The sequence below is a fragment of the Lampris incognitus genome, chromosome 8, assembly GCF_029633865.1.
Source record: "Lampris incognitus isolate fLamInc1 chromosome 8, fLamInc1.hap2, whole genome shotgun sequence".
Lineage (NCBI taxonomy): Eukaryota > Metazoa > Chordata > Actinopteri > Lampriformes > Lampridae > Lampris > Lampris incognitus.
Window position 1 is genome coordinate 18,107,397 of NC_079218.1, and position 20,386 is coordinate 18,127,782.

Sequence of the window (20,386 nt, forward strand, 5' to 3'; positions counted from 1 at the left end):
AGTTGATTAGCCGGGGTCCAGTTTCTTTGGAAACTGCACACGACCGCTGCATCTCTCCACTTCCCACTTATCAAATCTCCCTCTAGATCTCTGTGCGTGGCAGAGACCTGAAACACCACGCTTTGGATGCTCCTCTATATAGAAAAGTTTTGTCTGTGACAAATTTGCCATGAGTAATATGTGACCTAATCTTTTTTTCTTTTTTTAGACACATTGAGAGATTTTCTTTTTTAATACATGATACAATGTAATGCGCAAAATGGATATGCGCACACACTGGAAGCGTAATGTTGCTGAGTGCATGCAAGTTGTTGGGTATACAGCAGAGCAAAAAGCGATGTTTTCCAATGTCATTGGTCTTCTTTGTTTTTCCTACATCTTCATCTATCACTCTAATTTGCACCTTCAGGCCCGTGACTCTTTCTTGGAGTGTGGCTTATTTCCCAGCAGGGAATCAATCTCCGTAATTGTTTGAGGAGTCATTTGGGAGAGAATCTGTGAGGATAAAACAGACAGTGATGAGTTTAAAACTTGGCCAAATGGGATTTGTCCTCCTTTGCCAGTTTCCAAGCTATAAAGTGGCATCTTGAGTAGTCATTGCACTATAAGTAGCATATCTATTGGTTTAATGAGTTGTAGGTGAGCGTTTAAGGCAGAATGAACTGGATTAAATTATTTACCCGAAGGGCGCCGAGGTTCTCCACTAGTTGGTCAGCGTTAGAAACACCCAGCAGTACTGAGCTGACTCCCTCACTACGCAGACACCAGGCTGCAGGAGCGAGAGCGAGAGAGCAAGAGAGAGAGAGAGCGAGAGAGAGAGAGAACGATAATTACATGCCAGTGTCCTGCAGAAACCCTTCATCCTCAAAGATTCACCATCTCAGATATTGATGAACTCATTGATTTACCCGTTAAGGCCCATATAGTTTTGGCAATAGGTTTAGATTTGTCGAGTCTTCGATCCTTTTGTGACTACAAGTGACATCGATTGCTGCTTATGAAAGTGATGGAAGAAAAAAAAATAAAGTGAAATAAATAAATAATAAAATGACACTTGCAGAAGTGACAATTCTGGAGCATCACAACGTTATATACTGAGAGTTTTAAGATGCAGATAATGCGTGCTTTGAGAGCCTAATGGGTAAAAGAACAAAGATTATTGTCAGTATTTGACATTTATTGCAGACAAATGGACCAATTACATCCAGCATATCTGCTAACAAGACAGTAAAACAGAATTTCTCCGGACCTCAAAGCCTGTAGTAGATACTGGGGGTCTAAATTCCCTCTCCGCATAAGTATATATATGGTTTAATGACCTGACCAATTGTTTCAGATCCCTACTGTTATGGGAACTGTTCCGTATGTAGGCCTGGAGTGCTGACTGCAGGAAAAACAACTGAGCTTTCAACTCATTAAAAATTGGAAATATAATATCGCGGACAGTCACACGTAAAGATGCTGCTTTGCAAATGATAATATGGAGTATTTGGATAGTTTGAGTGGCATTTAGTGGCTTAACTTATTAGGTCAGTGAATGCCACTCTGATAATAAGGACACTAATGGAAAACGAGCATGTGAGCAAGTCAGAAATCTTTGCCTGTCACATATATTTTTCTGTCGATTATTTAGAGATCAAAGCAGTTCTTCCAGGGTTTTTTAAAATAATTTTTGATACACACACACACACACACACACACACACACACACACACACACACACACACACACACACACACACACACACACACACACACACATACATGTCACCTTATACTTGCAGGGACCCCTCATTGACCACATTCATTCCCTAGCCCTTAACCCTGACCTTGACCTTAACCATCATAACTACATGCATAACCTTACCCTTACCCTAACCTTAATAATAATAATAATAATAATAATTTTATTTATATAGCACCTTTCTAAAACAATGTTACAAAGTGCTTCACAAAAAACAAAAACAAAAAACCCTAAACCTTAACCCAAAACACAAGCTCTAATCCTAAAATAATAGACCCTTTTCCTCATGGGGACCTGTGAAATGTCCCCAAAAGGCAGGTGATGTCACAAACACACACACACACACACACACACACACACACACACACACACACACACACACACACACACACACACACACACACACACACACACACACACAAACACACACACACACACACGGACGAGGCCTCAGTCCTCGGTCATACCTATGGCTAGCTGTGCGGCGGTGCAGCCCAGTCTGTCAGCCAGCAGATGGAGCTCCTTAATTTTAGCCAGCTGCCTGCGGCCCTCCTCACTGTTCACCCGCTCCTTCAGCCACTGGTAACCCTTCACCCGGGATAAATGGGTCACAAGCAATGTTAATGTACAGTTACACATTCCTCTCCTGACCCTGTTTTTAAAAGCAAATGACTAACCAAGAGGAAAATTGCACTGAAAATTATCTATATGGAAACACTTGCAAAGATCTGCTCGACTAACTTTCATGGCTGCCCTGGAACAGTCAGGTACACCCTCGCTGTACTTCCCTGTGATTAGTCCACATGCAAGTGGAGACCAGGTCATTGCGCCAACACCTAAGAGGATAACATTAGGGGTGGGGTGGAGAAAAATGGATTTACTGCAGGTTAGCAGAAAAGCATCTCGGAGCATCTAAACATCTCTGACCACTCAAAGCACCGCTGTCAGACAACCACCTGGCATTCGAGGTAGCTACTGCTTGTCTGTAAGCTGCTGGCTCAACCTTGTAAAGTGATATGATTACAGTGTGAGTAACTGGACTAAATGAAGGTTTGGTTAAAAAAAAAAAATCAATTATTGCCAACCTATCTTGTGGTAGAGCTCAGGCAGCTGCACCTCCACCTTATCCCTCTGGAAGTAGTGATACTCTGCCTGCTCACACACAGGCGGTATCAGGTTGAACTGACGTGCCACCGAGTATGCCTCCTGATGACAAGAGAACATGTAAAAGGCAGCGGTCATTTGTCGAGTCAGGCCATAAAGAGACATAAAGAGACAGTGTTGAGTTTATCGAAGCTAAGGTGTTATAAATGTGAGTTTCACCATAATTTCCATGGCACTCCAGCGTGAGGTTCCCCAGTACATGGCCATACCCTGGTTAATTACAAACGTCATGGCCCGCACAATCTCTACAAAACAAAATAAAAAATCTTATCTATATAAATCAAATTCTAGTGTTATGGGCAACCATATGCAGTTACCTCCGGCACATAAACTACACACAGGTACATAAGCACTACCCATGTAAACATTTAATGCAGACTATGTGACAGTGCTTTAGCATACCAATTCTGAGTGAACGAGAATAATAATTTCACAAAGTTATGACTGACCTTCCATAGGACTGTTAACATCATTTCTGTTGGCAAAAACGATGTCCACATAATCAAGCTGGAGTCTTGACAAGGATCCTCTCAAACCTATTAGCGTCAGTTAGCAATGGTTATTCATCATTAATGGTCAATAAGCAGCCACAATCATCATTTCTTCTCTCCTGTTATCATACCATCATTATTAATATATACAATACATAATAAACTGGAATACTGCAAAAATAATTTAATAATTTGCCAAGTAATTATTGTTAAATCAATAATAACTGCATAATTGCAGGGTATTGCAAATGAATGGGGGGGAGGGGGGTACCCAAGCAGCATGTTGATTGTTATAATCTATGAAGACTTCTCAAGTACATAGTACGTGATGAGGAGTAAAAACTCATCAAAAGAGAACAAAACTTGCAGATTGCTAAGTGCAAACCTGATCTTAAAGTATCAACAATCGGTTGCCAAAGTCAGTTTGTGATTTTCAGATTTGCACTAAGTAGGAATTGCTACTGCGAGTGTTAAATGAATCCTCTAAATTAGGAAAAAGAACAATTCAGTCTGGGAACCCTACATTTAATTGTATTTTGAAGCACATTTGGTTGTGTGAAACAAGTGTGTAATCACTAGTATTGTTATTTATACATTGTTTCTATAAAGCAGGAAATACCGTTTTTCAAACAGTGGTAACATATTCTGCAAAAAAAGTGATTAAGAAAACACAGATGATATCATTTTTGCTTGCCCTGTGCAAATGTTTGCTATAAATGACTTGCTGAGTTACTTAATTTTAATGATTTCTGCCGCGCCGCCAGCATTAATTGCAAAAATTTACAGGGTGTAACTTTGCAATGCACTCTGAACCAAATAACTTCCCCTCGTCAAGGATTTAATAATGTGGTGATCCAAAATATTTTAGGAAAGTCATGGTTGTGCATTATAATTTTTCCACTAACCACATTAGCGAAAGCCAATTCACACTGCATTTTTCCTTTACCCTACCATTGATTAACAAATGCTTGGATTCAGTTCAGTGCTAGTCTGCAATAATTTCATACAGTGAATCCAAAGGAAAATATAATTTACAAGTGCATGCCAAGCTCCAAGAAGAGCAACAGCAGGCTGTGAAACACAACTAGTCAAAGGCTTCTCTTAAAAAATCGTGTGATACTGCCATTGTCTTATCAAAGATGTTAAGCTTGTTGGCAATTTATGAATTTAACAATTAGCTACAGGTGTGTTTTACGCTACCTTCAATGATGTGTTTCCTGGATAGGCCCCTCTCTGTCTCTGCTCTGTGGGGCGATAAAAATGGAATTTCATTTCATCCACCTAATTAAACAATAGAAACTGCATTTGAATGGAGTAAAATGGGCTTATGGTCTTCTATTAGTATACTTACTGGCCTCCCCAATAAATCTTAGTAGTGATGACATAACTTGAACGCCTGGTAAGGATACGAAAAAAGAAAGGTCAAGGAACACAGGTTTGGAGTCCGGTGCATTGTTATCTTCATTAAAGATACAATCCTGAAGATTTACATGGAAACCAGTGTCCTTTGTCATACTTTATAATACTGTCATATTTAAGACAATATCTGATCTGGGAATACCCTAAAATCATGAATGCTTTTGTAGTTGCTCATTTTAAAGGAGCACCAAGAGATTTGGTAGGCAAAAAAAAAAGACAAATGTACATATACAAAGAATGAATACAAAATTTCATGCAACTAACTAAAATTAATGTTTTAAATAATGTACCCTTACAGTAGATCAGGACTGAAAATGTTTTGTAGGTTCTGAATAAGCTAGAGTAAGCTATTTTTTTCCAACACATTGTGGCCCCCCGTGTTCACTGTCATGTTCAGACCATGTGACTTGAAGGACTTCCGCACCACAAAGCTACTGACTTTCGGTTTGTACTGCAGCGGTCATGCTAGTTTCCTGTTTGTTGGCGTGTGCTATTGACAATGGTATATTTTTCGCGATGCCTGAAAGATTTACCATGGATAAATGTCAACCACATGCACAGAATTGTCGACAAACTTTCACCTGCACCTACCAGCAAACGGGTGAAAAGTTTCAAGTTGTACATATCAAATTACGTCCACAATTATGAGGATGAGCGGGCGGACGGACGGAAACTGGTATGACCACTGCAGTAGAAACCGGAAGTCAGTGGACTACAGTTATGCACGGTGGCTAGCGAGTTAAGCATAGTTGCTGACACCACGGGGTGTCTGAAACAATTAGGCCTGAAAAGGGAGGGGGGAAAGAAAAGAAGAAATGCATGTGTTCTAACCACATGCATTTTCTTGTGAGTCGTTACTTTGGCGGGTCAAATACTGAGTGGAAGAGAAAGTTTATGAGATGCATCGTGGCATCTAGAAGAGCGGCTGAGCTGCATCTACGCCAATAGGTGTCGGCAGAGCGCAAGACCGGTGTCATGTCGGCCGTTTTAGAAGGAGAAGAAGAACCTTTGCGGGGGGGGGGGCAAGCCATGGTGAAATCGCTTAGTGAACCTTTAATGGTTTTGTGAAGTATGTGTGTACCGATACACTGCGTAAGGTTTTGCGTCTCCAACGTAGCAACCAAGTGCAAAGAATTGGGCGGGTAACGGCGAGTTTGCAGAAGAGGCGAAGTTGTTGTGACTTAAATTTACTGAGATACAATACAATACAATACAATACAATTCTATAGCCCCAAAGTCATGTTCAACCATGCCCCCCACCCCCCTCAGCAGCCGGGAAGATGCTGAAACATAAGTGCCGGTGGTGACTGATCACGCTTCAAATCAATCTCTGGGATTTGGAGTGGTCTGACTCCAATGCGATTACTCGTACAACCACAAGGTGGCAGTCAAGCTAAACAAAACCAACGATTTCCTTGATTTTGGCTTTAAATTCGCGAGTAAATGAGTGGAAAATGTTAACGTTACAAACCACAAACAGGCCACATTGTTTGTATTTACAGAGTATTTGCTTCAGTTGAACTAGGCAACGAGCAATATGGCCGCACGGTTGACCAAGACCGGAGACCCAGGCTGGCGGTGAGAAATACATTTAAGTTTTTATTTACTTGTTTTCTCCTAGCTACCGATAGCCATTAGGTTGTCTCCAGAAGGCTTTTTTCTCCCTGAGATACATTTCCCAGCAGATAACCAAGAAAATGGGAAGTGAATGTGTATGAAACTAGGCTGTTTAGTCCACTTACCCATTTAGGTTTGCTCTCTGCTTGTTTCAACTGTTTTCAATGTAGCCGGGTGGTAAATCTGTTAAATATGTTAAAAGATTTTCCACTTAAATTTAGTATAGTTTAACTGTTAATATATGTAATTGTTACACTGTCAAGCCATGTAAAATGTCATTTGATGTATTTAAATTGTGAGGCAGATTGTGAGTGTATTTTTATAGTTTTGGTTGTCATTGCATGTTTTGACCAGTAAGTGGCAGTGGCGGACTTTTATTGTAACTCCGTGCAAGTTATCCAAGTGCATCTTGGGTATTTTTTTTTTTTTCTTGTGTGGAGCGCCTGAAGATTGCGGTGACAGTGCTCTGACTCCGTAGTAAGTAAGGACGCTACTGGAGTTGATGTTCGGTGATTTTGGGCGCGAGCCGTCGACCGCTGTTCGCCATCGCAGGCATGACAAGGTAACTGACAGAGTGAGAAGTTGCGCGATCTTCAGGAAGTTCCACATGTCTTTGTTAAACCCTGTTTAACGTACATAGTCCACTGCCGTATTTTGCACAGTATTTTGTATTTATTATTTCCCTTTTTAAAATCTTTTCTGTTAAACTTGCCACATCTGTGAACATTTATGAGCTGTTTGCTCGAAAGACACAGGAATGTATGCACTCAGTAAAACGATCTGCATTCGAAGGTTCAAACAATAAAATTAAAGCTACAAGAACCCCGGAAGTAATTGTGTCCTGTGTGGTATCTAATTCCACGGGCTACATAATTTTGGTACCAGGAGTGGGGTTTTCTGATAGTTAAAGATTCTGAACACTCTTCCTCTGTTCCAGGTCTAATAGGGATGAACATTGTCAAAAAATGCAGAGAGCTAGTGCACACTGAGTTTGACACCACACTGCAGGAGAGGTTTGACTCAAACTGGAGAGAGGCTTTTAATCATCTTCATGCAGTACATGTAACAGACAGACTCTCTTTCGCTAGGGTAGCTGGTAAGGATGTAGTCCATATACCTGCTTCATCTGCTGCTACAGTTATGGCTAGGGGACTCAGGACCGTGAGTGAGGATGGTTCTTTTTTGTTGCTGGAGTCTGTGGGTGTCCCCGTTCCTGGAGGTTTGGTTGTTGTGCCTACTTTGGTTTCATCGGGCAATCACATTTTTCCAGTCCGAGTCATGAACATGTCTGATGAAGATATCTGGCTAGGGCCACGGACTAGGCTAGGGGTTTTGACTCAGGTAGACTGTGTGAAAAGTGATGAGCTTTGTGAGGTACAGTTCCAGAGAATCTCAGCAGATACTGAACAAGTGAGTATCAGTGAACACCCCGAAACACCACCAGATGTGCAGGAAATTCTCGGCAAGCTCAATTTTTGTGGTAGCCCAGAACAGCAAGCACAGCTGACTTTGTTACTGGAGAAGTACTCTTTTGTGTTTGCAACAGAAGATGAAGATCTAGGCCACACTGACAAAGTACAACATGAGATCCATCTGACAGATGACATACCTGTAACACAGCCATACAGACGAATCCCACCCACACAGTACAGTGAAATCAGGGAACATATTGGCAAGCTGCTTAAAAAAGGGGTCATTCAAGAAAGCTCTAGTGCTTATGCTTCGCCCATAGTACTAGTGAGAAAGGCAGATGGTAGTCTGAGGCTATGTGTTGATTACAGGAAACTCAACTCAAAGACAAGACGTGATGCATTCCCGCTCCCGAGAATTGATGAGAGTTTTGATGCGCTGAGAGGGGCAAAGTTCTTTTCGACCATAGATCTGGCGAGCGGATACCACCAGGTAGCTATGCATGAGAGAAATCGGACTAAGACTGCATTTACTACACCGTTTGGTCTGTATGAGTACGTGAGAATGCCTTTTGGTGTTTGTAACGGTCCAGCTACATTTCAGAGACTTATGCAAGTTACTATGAATGATCTCATTTTTCAGATACTCCTGGTCTACCTAGATGACATCTTGGTTTTTTCAGAGACATTTGAGCAGCATTTGGAGAGACTTGAGACTGTGTTTAAGAGACTGGCAGAGACGGGCCTTAAGGTGAAGTTGCAGAAGTGTGCTTTTCTACAACAGTCAGTAAAGTTTTTGGGTCATCAGGTGTCAGCAGAAGGTATAGGAACTGACCCCTCCAAGGTCTCTGCTGTTAAGAACTGGAAGGTCCCAACCACTGCCAAAGAGCTGCAGTCGTTCTTGGGTTTCTGTAGTTACTACAGGAGATTCATTCGAGGCTTCTCACAGATTGCCGGGCCACTGCATGACCTAGTCAACAAATGTTCAGGTGTGAAAAAAACAGGGAAAGTAGGTCACCAGTTTTGTAATATGTGGACACCAGAGTGTGACTCTTCCTTTGAGCAGTTAAAGGAAAAACTTACCTCTGCTCCCATTTTGGGTTTTGCCGATTTCACACAACCATTTGTAGTTGAGACAGATGCTAGTCAGCATGGATTAGGCGCTGTATTGTGTCAGCAGCAAGGTGACACCAGACGTGTCCTAGCATATGCTAGCCGCAGACTACGCCAGGCTGAGAAGAATGACCGAAATTATAGTAGCATGAAGTTGGAGTTGCTTGCCTTAAAATGGGCAGTTGCTGAAAAATTCAGGGGTTACTTGCTTGGTTCAAAGTTTGTTGTCCTGACTGATAACAATCCCCTCTGCCACCTCAAGACAGCCAAGTTAGGTGCTATAGAGCAGAGGTGGGTAGCGCAACTGTCTGTTTTTGATTTCGAGGTTAAGTACCGTCCTGGTTGCAGTAATGCCGCCGCAGATGCTCTCTCTAGGCAGGAGTTTGCAGGGGAGCCTGAAACAGACCCTGACTCGGATTTTGACGACTGTATCACTGTGTGTAACCTGATTGAGCGAGGAACAGTTCTGGATCCTGGTCTTGTCTCTAGAGGTCTGGAGTGTTACAAAGTGAGACAGATCCGTGCTGGGGAGTCGAGGTCTGGTGAGACAGGTACTAAACAGGGCAACACCCCCACACTGCCAGGTTATACCAGAGAGGAGCTGGTAGGTTTTCAGGCCGGTGACCCCACCCTAAAAGAGTTTAGGGCATTTTGGGATCGGGGGAGGAGGCCATGTCCCAGAGAGAGAGCAGCCCTGTCTAGTCAAGTGAAAAGATTGTTGAAACAATGGAGATGCATACAACAACGAGAAGGGTTGTTGTACAGGGTTATCACAGACCCACGTCATGGAGAAGTGTGGCAGTTACTCGTGCCTAGTTGTTTGAGGGACCAAGTTCTAGAAAATGTACATAACAACATGGGACATCAGGGCATAGAGCGCACGATAAACTTGCTAAGAGGGAGGTGTTTTTGGGTAGGGCTATGCGAGGATGTGGAAAGCTGGGTTAAAAACTGCGAGCGGTGCATTTTGACCAAGATGCTTCAGCCAAAAATCCATGCTCCAGTTCAGGCATTCCTGGCCTCCCGACCTCTAGAAGTGGTGGCTGTTGATTTTACTGTGTTGGAGGCAGCTTCAGATGGCCGTGAAAATGTCCTTGTTGTGACCGATGTGTTTACAAAGTTCACACAAGCGTATGCTACCAAAGACCAGAAGGCTGACACTACAGCTAAAGTTTTGCTCAGGGAGTGGTTCATGAAATATGGGGTCCCAGAGAGACTGCACTCAGACCAAGGTCGAAATTTCGAGAGTGAAATTATAGCAGAGCTGTGCAAACTCTATGGGGTTAAAAAGACACGGACAACTCCCTACAGGCCACAGGGAAACGGTCAGTGTGAAAGATACAATCGCACACTCCATGACTTGTTAAGGACACTCCCACCAGAGAAAAAAAAAGCGTTGGCCAGAGCATCTGTCTGAAGTAGTATATGCCTATAATGTCACTCCTCATTCCACCACAGGGTACTCGCCTTATTATTTGCTTTTCGGGGTACAGCCACATCTCCCAGTAGATGCTTTATTAGGGCGTGAGTGTGTGTCAGACAGGAAACAGGATTGGTTGTCTGTTCATCAGGAGAGACTCCGACAGGCACATGAGAGAGCCAGAGAGTACTCAGAGCAGAAGGCAGCTGAGAGGATCTCACTGCAAAATGAGAAGGTGTATTGTCCTCCTGTGGACATTGGTCAGTTGGTTTTCCTACGTCACAGACCCCCAGGTAGACATAAGATTCAGGACACATGGACCTCAACAGTCTACAAGGTAGTTGACATCCAGGGTACCACACACACTGTTGAACCTTTTGAGGGAGGTCCCATTAAAAGAGTTCATAGGTCAGAGTTGCGACCTTGTGCGAAACCAGTTCCCAAACCAAGAACTAGAACTAGGTTACAGACCACTACACAGCCTGTAGCTGAGGATGAGCCTGAGTCACCTGAGGCTGATTTTGTTATTGTTGAGGAAGTCATCCCTCGCCGGCTTGTGCAAGTACCTAACCTGCCTCTTGCAGCAGAAAGTGTTAGTTTACCTGTGACAGCACCCACAGATGAGAGTGACGGTGAAGGACCTGAGGAAGGTTATTCAGATATGAGAAATTGTGGCACAGAAACAGAATGTGTTAATGATGTGCATCCAAACGTTAGCGACAGTGACTTGCCCATTATTGAAAACAGGGACAGGCCCGCACTAACAGAGGATGCTGGTGGAGCAGGACGTAGAACCTATGCACCTGCCATTAGGAAAAGCAAGCGGGAAATGGCTGGATCTCATTCAAACCCATTTCATCTGCCAAAGTCAGCCTGTAATGCAGTCTCAGTCAGCACAGACATGGTCTCTAAGGTTTTGACAAGCCTGGGTGCTGCTCTCTTTGAAAAGGCCTTGCAGGGAGTATTTGAGTCAGTTCATGTTTCGTAGTCACCGAGGACGTTGACTATATTTGCAGGGGAGTATGTAGCCGGGTGGTAAATCTGTTAAATATGTTAAAAGATTTTCCACTTAAATTTAGTATAGTTTAACTGTTAATATATGTAATTGTTACACTGTCAAGCCATGTAAAATGTCATTTGATGTATTTAAATTGTGAGGCAGATTGTGAGTGTATTTTTATAGTTTTGGTTGTCATTGCATGTTTTGACCAGTAAGTGGCAGTGGCGGACTTTTATTGTAACTCCGTGCAAGTTATCCAAGTGCATCTTGGGTATTTTTTTTTTTTCTTGTGTGGAGCGCCTGAAGATTGCGGTGACAGTGCTCTGACTCCGTAGTAAGTAAGGACGCTACTGGAGTTGATGTTCGGTGATTTTGGGCGCGAGCCGTCGACCGCTGTTCGCCATTGCAGGCATGACAAGGTAACTGACAGAGTGAGAAGTTGCGCGATCTTCAGGAAGTTCCACATGTCTTTGTTAAACCCTGTTTAACGTACATAGTCCACTGCCGTATTTTGCACCGTATTTTGTATTTATTATTTCCCTTTTTAAAATCTTTTCTGTTAAACTTGCCACATCTGTGAACATTTATGAGCTGTTTGCTCGAAAGACACAGGAATGTATGCACTCAGTAAAACGATCTGCATTCGAAGGTTCAAACAATAAAATTAAAGCTACAAGAACCCCGGAAGTAATTGTGTCCTGTGTGGTATCTAATTCCACGGGCTACATCAATTTAATTAAAAGTTGTTTTTTCTGCATTTATTTCAAACACAAATTGTTTACACATTAGTTAATTTATACTGTACGTTCAGATATTGTCATAACAATAGCTTGTTGGGATTGAATATATATACTGAATTTGAAACTTTCATTTTGTTTGATTATATATTTTTCATTACATTAATTGTTATTATAGAAAGGTAAATATCCTAAATGGGGTATTAGATCAACAATATAGACTCAAGTTTTGGGTATTTCTATTTGGATGGCTCCAATTTGCTTATTATTATCTTTGTGAAGCTAAAACTTGGTATTCATTTTAAAATGATTATTTTTTTTCTCACGGTGTAATTTTGTAATTTTTCCAGTTTAAATAACAACTTATAAAATCCTTCATAGAAAGGGAAAGGGGTTTGGTAAGCCTGCAAGAAAACATTCATGATTTAATAAGAGTTGGATATTCACGTACATGTGAGTCAGGTCAGTAAAATGAGTAATATTTACCTCCATCCTTTTTTCTTGATGATGTTCCCAAGGGTGATTTCAGCTCTGCGGTGGGGGTAAGGACAACTTGGGTTGTGATAAACATTGGGTAATGTGGATGTCACTCTGTTGCACTCCATTAACAAAGTACACAGAGAATTTACAAACACAAATGTGTTGATGAAACTTTGACCTTCTGATGCTTAATATTTGTAGATGGGTTATAAAATGTTTCATCAGGAAACTCGTGAAGGAAGGAAAAGCAGAATAACCCATTTCACCAAGGAGAGGAATGGAAATGAGACTGACCTGCCAGAGGCATACACTTCTGCTGTGTCAAACAGGTTCACTCCATTCTCATATGCGATGGTCATTAGGTTCTCAGCCATCTGGGGGAAACAGAAATAAGGACTGAAGGATGGAGGCTATGGCTACTCCAGTCATGCAGAGTGACCCACCAAGAAGGGTACAATGTTTGCAAAATCATTTTTCCCCTCTCGAAAGTGGTTTCTAGTAGGATAGCAAGTAAGTGTGAATGCTAAAGACTTGCGTTATTTTACGCTATGGAACTAAAATCAGTGTTGCCAAAGTGCTAAGAGCTTTTCCCTGGTGTTACAGAATTTTATAACTCCCCTCAGAATCTGACTCCCCTTGGTGTGAACGGGTTACGGTTAGGGGGTTAGGGTTGGGGGATTAGGGTTAGGGGGTTGGGGGGGTAGGGTTAGCCTAACCTAGCCTCACACTAAAGAGGAGTCAGATTTGCAGGGGAGTCATAACATTTTATAACACCGATCAAGTTCCACGAGAGCAATGTCTATGCAGGGTGGAGGAAACCCGGAGGCATTGTTCATGGGAATAGAATAACATCGGCTCTCTCACCTCATCGGAGATCTGTGATCCAAATGTCACCCAGGTACCTTCACAAAGACAGAGATGGAAATGCTATTTAGCGCCATCGGATTTAAAAAGAGATGAATTACATTTAGTCTTTGAACCAACTCACCTAATCCTAAACAGGAAACTCGAAGGCCTGACTTCCCAAGGTTCCTGTAGGAAAAGATTGGATGTTTGGGGGAAGAGAAAAAAGTCCAAGAAACTATTAATTAAAAAAAAGAAAAGAAATAAAAAACGAAAAATCAAAAATATAAATACAAATATCGAATTCATAAACATTTTTTCATCATCAACCCTTGGTGAAGAATAGGCACAAAATTATATCTTTATTGCACATCGATGCCTTTAAATGATGCATGGGGAGAAGAAAGATATGGAACGAAGCCCAGGCTGTCTTTATGGGTTTTTTTTCAGTCCTGCTGAGCGAGTCTCTGACTTGCGGTAACGTTCTCTGTTGAATATCTGACCTTTGACCTCTGGTATTTCAATCTCTGGTAGTTCAACAGGTCACGGTGACACGCTGAGTCCCCGTATTAACCGCGAGGTGCTATGAGTGTGGCTGATGTGCTACTACTGCGCAGGCAAACACAGGGAGCTGATCTATAAACGGTCCACACAGGGCACAGCGACGTCCTGCGCTGAAACACGCCACGTTTGATTGGTTATCAGGGCTGGTGAGTTTTGAAGGGCGAGATAAAAGAATGCAACGGACTCTGATTCGTTGGCAGGAGCGCGGACGGCTGAAAATGATCCGGGCTTCATGCTCGTCTCTCTCCTCCATGTGCGCGCTCTCCTCCATTCTAATTAGGCAGCGCGAGCCAGCTGGAGAGGGGGCAAAACTGCAGCGGTACTCGTGGCTCCTCGCCGCCGTTTCATCTCCCAGCGCCTTGCCCCGCCCCTCTCTGCCTGTCTGCCTCCCTGTGTCCGCCACGAATAGCCAAATGGGAAGAGACAGACTGTCAGAGCGTTTAGACACAGGCGGACGAGCGCGGCGTTTATTTTGCTCTGTTCTATTTTTGTTGTCTGACCGAGACTATTTTTAGATTCTTGCGTATGTGAGCTTTTTTTTTTGTTCCATTGTGTGTGTGCTCATGTGTTATGTGGAGGGTCTTAGTGAGCATTTGTGCTCTTGGTGTGGGCATGCTGTATGTGTCATTTACCTGATGTGCTGCCAAAATAATACACAGGTAGTAGACCCAAAAACGCTACACGCGCAGGTTTTCCTGTCAGTTTGCAGCCGTGAGATGAGCCCACGTACAGCGTTCCGACCAGCACCATTCGTCAATAAAGGGCGGCCAAGTGTGTTGTTGAGAAACATTTGGCTCTGAACACTGGGTCTTCTTAGTAGATTTCAGTATCTCGTAAAGACATTTCAAGTTCATATTCTCAGTTGTTTCGTATTGTAGCGAATTCGGGGGGCAGTCCGGGAACCGTCGCCACAGCCCGGGACGCGAACCCGTGTCTCCCACTCCGCAAGCGACAACGTTAACCAGTCGACTAAAGAGTCCGACCCTTTAGCCAAGGGCCAACGTGTCTACTTATCCATGCACGTTACAGTATAGTCCTTTACCTGCAACTATGTGACACGCCGTGTTGCTTTTTCTTCATGCATCAACACAATGCAGATGCAAGACATGGGGGACGAGGGAGAGGTTATATTTAAGTTTTTCCCAATTAGCATGTCTTTACTTATACAGCAGAGGGGCACTGAGAACATGTATGATACAGTTTTCAATGCAGGCAGAAAAAACAATGGCTAGGGTTAATATTCAAATCAAGGGGTCAGTTAACAGAGCAAACATCATCTGCCGGATAGCTACTGGGAGCAGATGATATCTCTGTCCTTTAAGCGATGAGTGAGAGTTGGATGAATCAGCACAGGACTGTTGCGTTGAAATAAATAAATAAATAAAAAGAAAACTGGTCAGGGTGAGGTCCATGCGTGAAGTATCCACATAGAACATTTCTCTGCCCCACAGGAAATGGCTGCCTTCAGTATGTGTGTGTGTGCGTGCGCGGCTGTTGTTCAAACCATGCTTGTTTGGTATTCAGACAGTCCAGCCTCTGAAATAGCTGTCACACCGTGTCAATTTTAGCTTCGTGTTGCTAACGTGTGCTCGCAGGAATACACGTGGCAAGGATTCTAACACGTTAAAGACACTCCGTGGGGAACTTTATCCTGCAAGCAGCAAGTCTTACGCAAAGCCTGCAGGCAACATCTTATGTAAAAGCGAATAGACAGTCCACCCTCCCGATGCCTTTACTTGTTCAGGTGGTGGTGGTGGTGGGAGAGAAGGTAAGTTGTGAGGAAACGCCAACAGCATCAAAATGAGTCAGAATTCACACTCCTCCTGCTGCTACGAATACAACCAAAGTACATTAGCAGACATTCTATTTTTACATACTTACTCAAAGGAAGCTAAAGGCTGGCTGTGGCATATATAATTGAATCATACGTGTTTTGCACAGATTTGAGTTTACATAAGAAGCTCAATTTCTATTTGAGACTGAGTCCGTGCTGACAGCAATGGATAGTGAACTGAAATGCACCAGTACATGGAAACCGTGATTGGTGTGCCACATAAAACAGCCATTTTTTGAGTCTTGGCAAATGGGAATGTCACTAATTCAATGCGTGACAACTGCACCCCCCTTCCTCCTCCTTTCCTCAGCTCCACCATCCTCTGCAGTGCTGCAGTCTGCTAAATTACTATCAGCGAGTCTGGAGAAGGTCTGGAGGGAGTCATGCTCGCTCCCTTCTCTCCTCTTCCCTCATCGCACACACATAAGCACGCTTACCATTGAACACGTACACACATTCATGTGTGGCCTATATTTCAGCTGACATGGATTTGGCGGACATAGCAAGCACACATGTTGTTATGCTAGTCGGTGCTCTTAACGTAAATGTTCACGCTTGATGGGAATTATACTCGCAAATAGACACAGATCTGCATACAGTCATGCATGAATGCGCGCATGAATGCGCACATGAGCAGGGCACACACGGAAACACAGATGCTTTTCTCTACCCTGTAGAAGTATGTGGGCTTTCTGTGATTTCTTACCTATTTTTTTTCCCACTCTCTCGCCATAAATCGTCGAGCCCAAGCTAGGTGATTATGTGGACTTGGCTGTTCTACACAGCATTAACAGAGGAAAGAAAATGGCACACAGATGCACAGTCACGGTTTAGTCAGCATTTTAACCTGCGCTGATGCCAACAGTTTATTTCACCGGGGATATCACCTGAGAAGGGGATTAGATACTATGAGCAGATGAGTTTTTATGACTGATTTCTTTTTTTGTACAAAAAAAGCTCAAAATTTTGAAAGTGCACAAATAACTATCGAAATATCTATCTATCTATCTATCTATCTATCTATCTATCTATCTATCTATCTATCTATCTATCTATAACAAAGCTTGCATCACACAGACACATACGCACATGTACACACACATACACGCTTGCACAACCACTGTCATTCATCAGTGGTTGTGACCTTCCAATTAGCCGAAATTACTTAAATGAAATAAAGTGGCATAGTCTGAGGTAGTGTGAGAAGATCAGTAATAATCTTATGATGCCTCCCAAGACAGATATATATATATATATATATATATATATATATATATATATATATATATATATATATATATATTCAAAAATTGGGATGGATAAAAAGCAAACTTGACATGAGAACATGTGCACTACCGCTTATTCTCTATATAGTGCATGTGTTTAAGGGATTTTGTTGGAGGATCACCGAATGTGCATGTTTTGAAGGGGGTCTGGATTTGGAATAGTGTATGGCAAAATTGAATGCAGGTGCTATCCTGTGGATTTGGGTTGAGAATATAGCAACACTGTATGCTAAAGGAGGGCCAATGCAAGAAATGACTATACAATGCATCTATTCTCTGAAACTACAATGGACCTCCGAAGAAGGGATCAAGTTGACCTACATCTATCTTGTCATGTTGGTAAATTGTTTTTCAAACTCAACATTAAAATCAGCCAGTAAAAGATATAAATAAAATTGAGAATGATCTGCCATTTCCCTACTCTGTTTTCCCATAAATCTTGAGTCTCTCCGCCAGTATAAGGTGAGGACACTCATAAAGCCACAGACACGATCCGGTAGGTGCATAGATGATTTCACTGTATGACGTCAAGATAACAAGCGAGAGACGTACACATCCCAAGTAACCCGGAAGTGCACAATACATTCCTAGTGCCACCCTCTTTTCCAGTACAACCAAACCCACCCATAACAGCCATAAGGCAACTAAAAAACAGTGTAGAAAAATACCACTTAGGGCACAAACATTACAAAGGGCACAGTAAGGCACTATAGAATAGAACAGTAACAAAACCTGAAACAGGCTCCAAAGGCAGAACACACAGACCCTGAAGGAATTATGGGAATGTCCGACAGTGGTGTGGAGGAATAAACAAGAAAGCTATAAAGCAACAAAGTCCTTCAACCAGTGGGAGGCCTTCGGGAGCAGCTGGAACGCTGAAGAGCCTCACCAGTATGTGGAATAGTCCCATGGGTTTCTTTATCATGCTGATCACTAACTGGACCAGCAGAGGGTTCGTCTGGAGGAAGACAATTGACAACCCCAGCGGGCAGAAAGGGCGCTGGAGCAGGCTCGGCTATGACGGGAGAATGTCGGGGCTCCTTGGGAGGGGAGATATCAGGATCCGTGTCAGACATGTCCTCATCTGCGTCATCACAGAAGACCACGTCAGGAGCGTCACTCAATCTAACCCTGTACAAAGTGCAACAGAATTGGGTACCTGTGAACTTCTGCAGGTTGCACCATGACCCTTCAACACTGATGACAAGGTATCTGTCTCGGGCTCTAGACTTATTTCGATCGCCATAGAGATATACAAGGTCGCCAGGATGAACTATGGAAGGTGATGCAACATGACCAGTGGGAGCTTTGGCTTTCATGCTATATACGTAGATGATTGATCAACCGTTGCGCACGCTGCTGCATAATGATGTCCCGCTCATTGATAGGCAACTAATTGTTGGAGAACTGGTCCATCTGTAATAGCATCTCATGGGCAGAAAAATCGTGGGATCTGTGCGGCTGTTCAAGTGGGCAGTGGCAATTGACAGAAGCAGGTGGGTGACAGCTCTGCAGTTTGGCTCAAGATGCAGTTTTTCACCTTGGAGCTCCTGAATGGCCTTCTCAGCGACAAGTTTTTGTTGATGTTCTTAGCGTTGCCGACCTCAACAGTCAGCCTATGCCTGGCAAGGGCCGTGTTGCCACCCAACGCCACAAATCCAGGAGCTGGGTCAGTTCAGATCACAGCAAATGGACCATCCAGCAGCCGCAAGCCAATACACAAGCAAATCAGAGCACCATGAAGGATCTGGTGCCGTTCATCTTCAATGAGAGTGGACGCTGTGAAAGAGGTGACACACTCACGGACCACAAGAATGAGCTGGTGCTCACGTTTGAACACATCGGCTGCAAAGGATGCACCGACGAGGACTGGCAGATCACACGTTGACTGGTCCACCACAAAGGCAGGGACTTTCTTAAGTGCAGCACACTGGTGACAACCCTCAGTGACACACTGGATGGCAGCACCCATGTCCAGAGCATAGAAATAGCGTTGCACAACCAGCCTCAGCTGGCCAGCTGCAGGCTGATCAAGTTTTTTATGAGAGGACATAAGGAGGCCATCCAGGACCAACCTTGGAATTATGATACAGTCAGCTGAGGAAGCAAGGGGGGTATGGCGATGCACCACCAAAAGACCATCGTTGGATAATGTGGCTACATTCAGGTAATGTTTAACATCATGTATGTCAGTTAGCTTCTTTGAGGGGTGGGTTCCTTAGCGGAGGTGAGCACATGTCCTTCAGAGGATGTCAGAGCACTCAGCCTGTATGGCCAGCCACACTGATCTGTTGGTAAAGGTGAGTTTTTGGGACCCCTGAAGAATGCTCTCAGCCGTAACTTGGTGTACAACAGACTCCATAGAGGTGCGGACAAAAGTGCAGATCTGGCAGGTGGTATTGTCACAGTCGGGAGCACTGCAACTGACAAAATCAGAAGGCAGTATCACTGCACCAGCCACATGCTGAATGGAGACTTGAAACCTACTGGCTGTAGACAGAAAGGTCGTTACACAGGGGCTAGCTGAGAACTCTCCTCTGCATAGCTTTTCAGAGGCTTGTACACAAGGCTTGCTGTCTGTTAACACACAAGTTTTCTTTGAGGACTAGACTATGTATGGGCTAAAGTGCTTCAGTGCACCAGCAATAGATAGGGCCTCTACCTCGCATGGTAGCCAAATTGATTGGTTCTTGCAGAGTTTAGCACTAAAGTAGCCTGCAACTTTCACTGAATCTTGACAAGTGATATAAAGTGTGGCTCCTAGACTAGGCTCCCTGACTGCGCCATCAATGATGATCCAGAGCTGGTCCTCTGGTTGAGGCAATGTGACTGAGTGGTTAGTGGCCAGGGCTTTCCGTGCATTGTTGAAGGCAAACAGAAGTTCATCTGACCACATTATCACATCCTTTGACTCACGGCCAGCAATGACATCATCCAGTGGGGCCAGGATGGATGCACAGCCCTTAATCACACGGGCAAACACCTTGTATGCACCAATGAATGATCAAAGGCCAGCCACGTTCTTAGGAGGGGAGCATGCAGCTAATTGAGCAACACGGTGGGGACTGGCCTGGATGGTCCCATCATGCCACAACCAGCCCAGGATGTTTGTTTGTTGAGGGGCAACAACTATTTTTGCAGCCAGTAAGTTGAGTCCACAATGTCGCAGTGCTGACAAACACTCCCTTCCAGACACTAAGCAGAACTTCAAGCGTATTTGCCCCACAGTACAAATCATCTGTGACCTTGGCCACTTTACCCTGTTC

The 20,386-nt window shown here is 43.5% G+C and overlaps 1 protein-coding gene across 2 annotated transcripts in view; it reads right to left on the bottom strand.

Moving 5' to 3' along the window:
• Nucleotides 1-405: 405 nt before the first annotated feature.
• The window catches only part of LOC130116925 (voltage-gated potassium channel subunit beta-3), a 30,662-nt gene continuing 10,681 nt past the window's right edge, over nt 406-20,386 (bottom strand). The window contains exons 2-14 of one of the 2 annotated variants that reach the window (XM_056285029.1): nt 13,582-13,625; nt 13,458-13,495; nt 12,888-12,967; nt 12,600-12,644; nt 4,750-4,794; nt 4,599-4,642; nt 3,357-3,443; nt 3,067-3,152; nt 2,829-2,949; nt 2,485-2,579; nt 2,211-2,331; nt 681-769; nt 406-495 (exon numbers count right to left, since the gene is read on the bottom strand). In XM_056285029.1, coding sequence (XP_056141004.1) covers nt 406-495; nt 681-769; nt 2,211-2,331; nt 2,485-2,579; nt 2,829-2,949; nt 3,067-3,152; nt 3,357-3,443; nt 4,599-4,642; nt 4,750-4,794; nt 12,600-12,644; nt 12,888-12,967; nt 13,458-13,495; nt 13,582-13,625 — 985 coding nt within the window. The remainder of the gene's footprint in view (nt 496-680; nt 770-2,210; nt 2,332-2,484; nt 2,580-2,828; nt 2,950-3,066; nt 3,153-3,356; nt 3,444-4,598; nt 4,643-4,749; nt 4,795-12,599; nt 12,645-12,887; nt 12,968-13,457; nt 13,496-13,581; nt 13,626-20,386) is intronic. The other variant, XM_056285030.1, reaches the window with a different exon arrangement.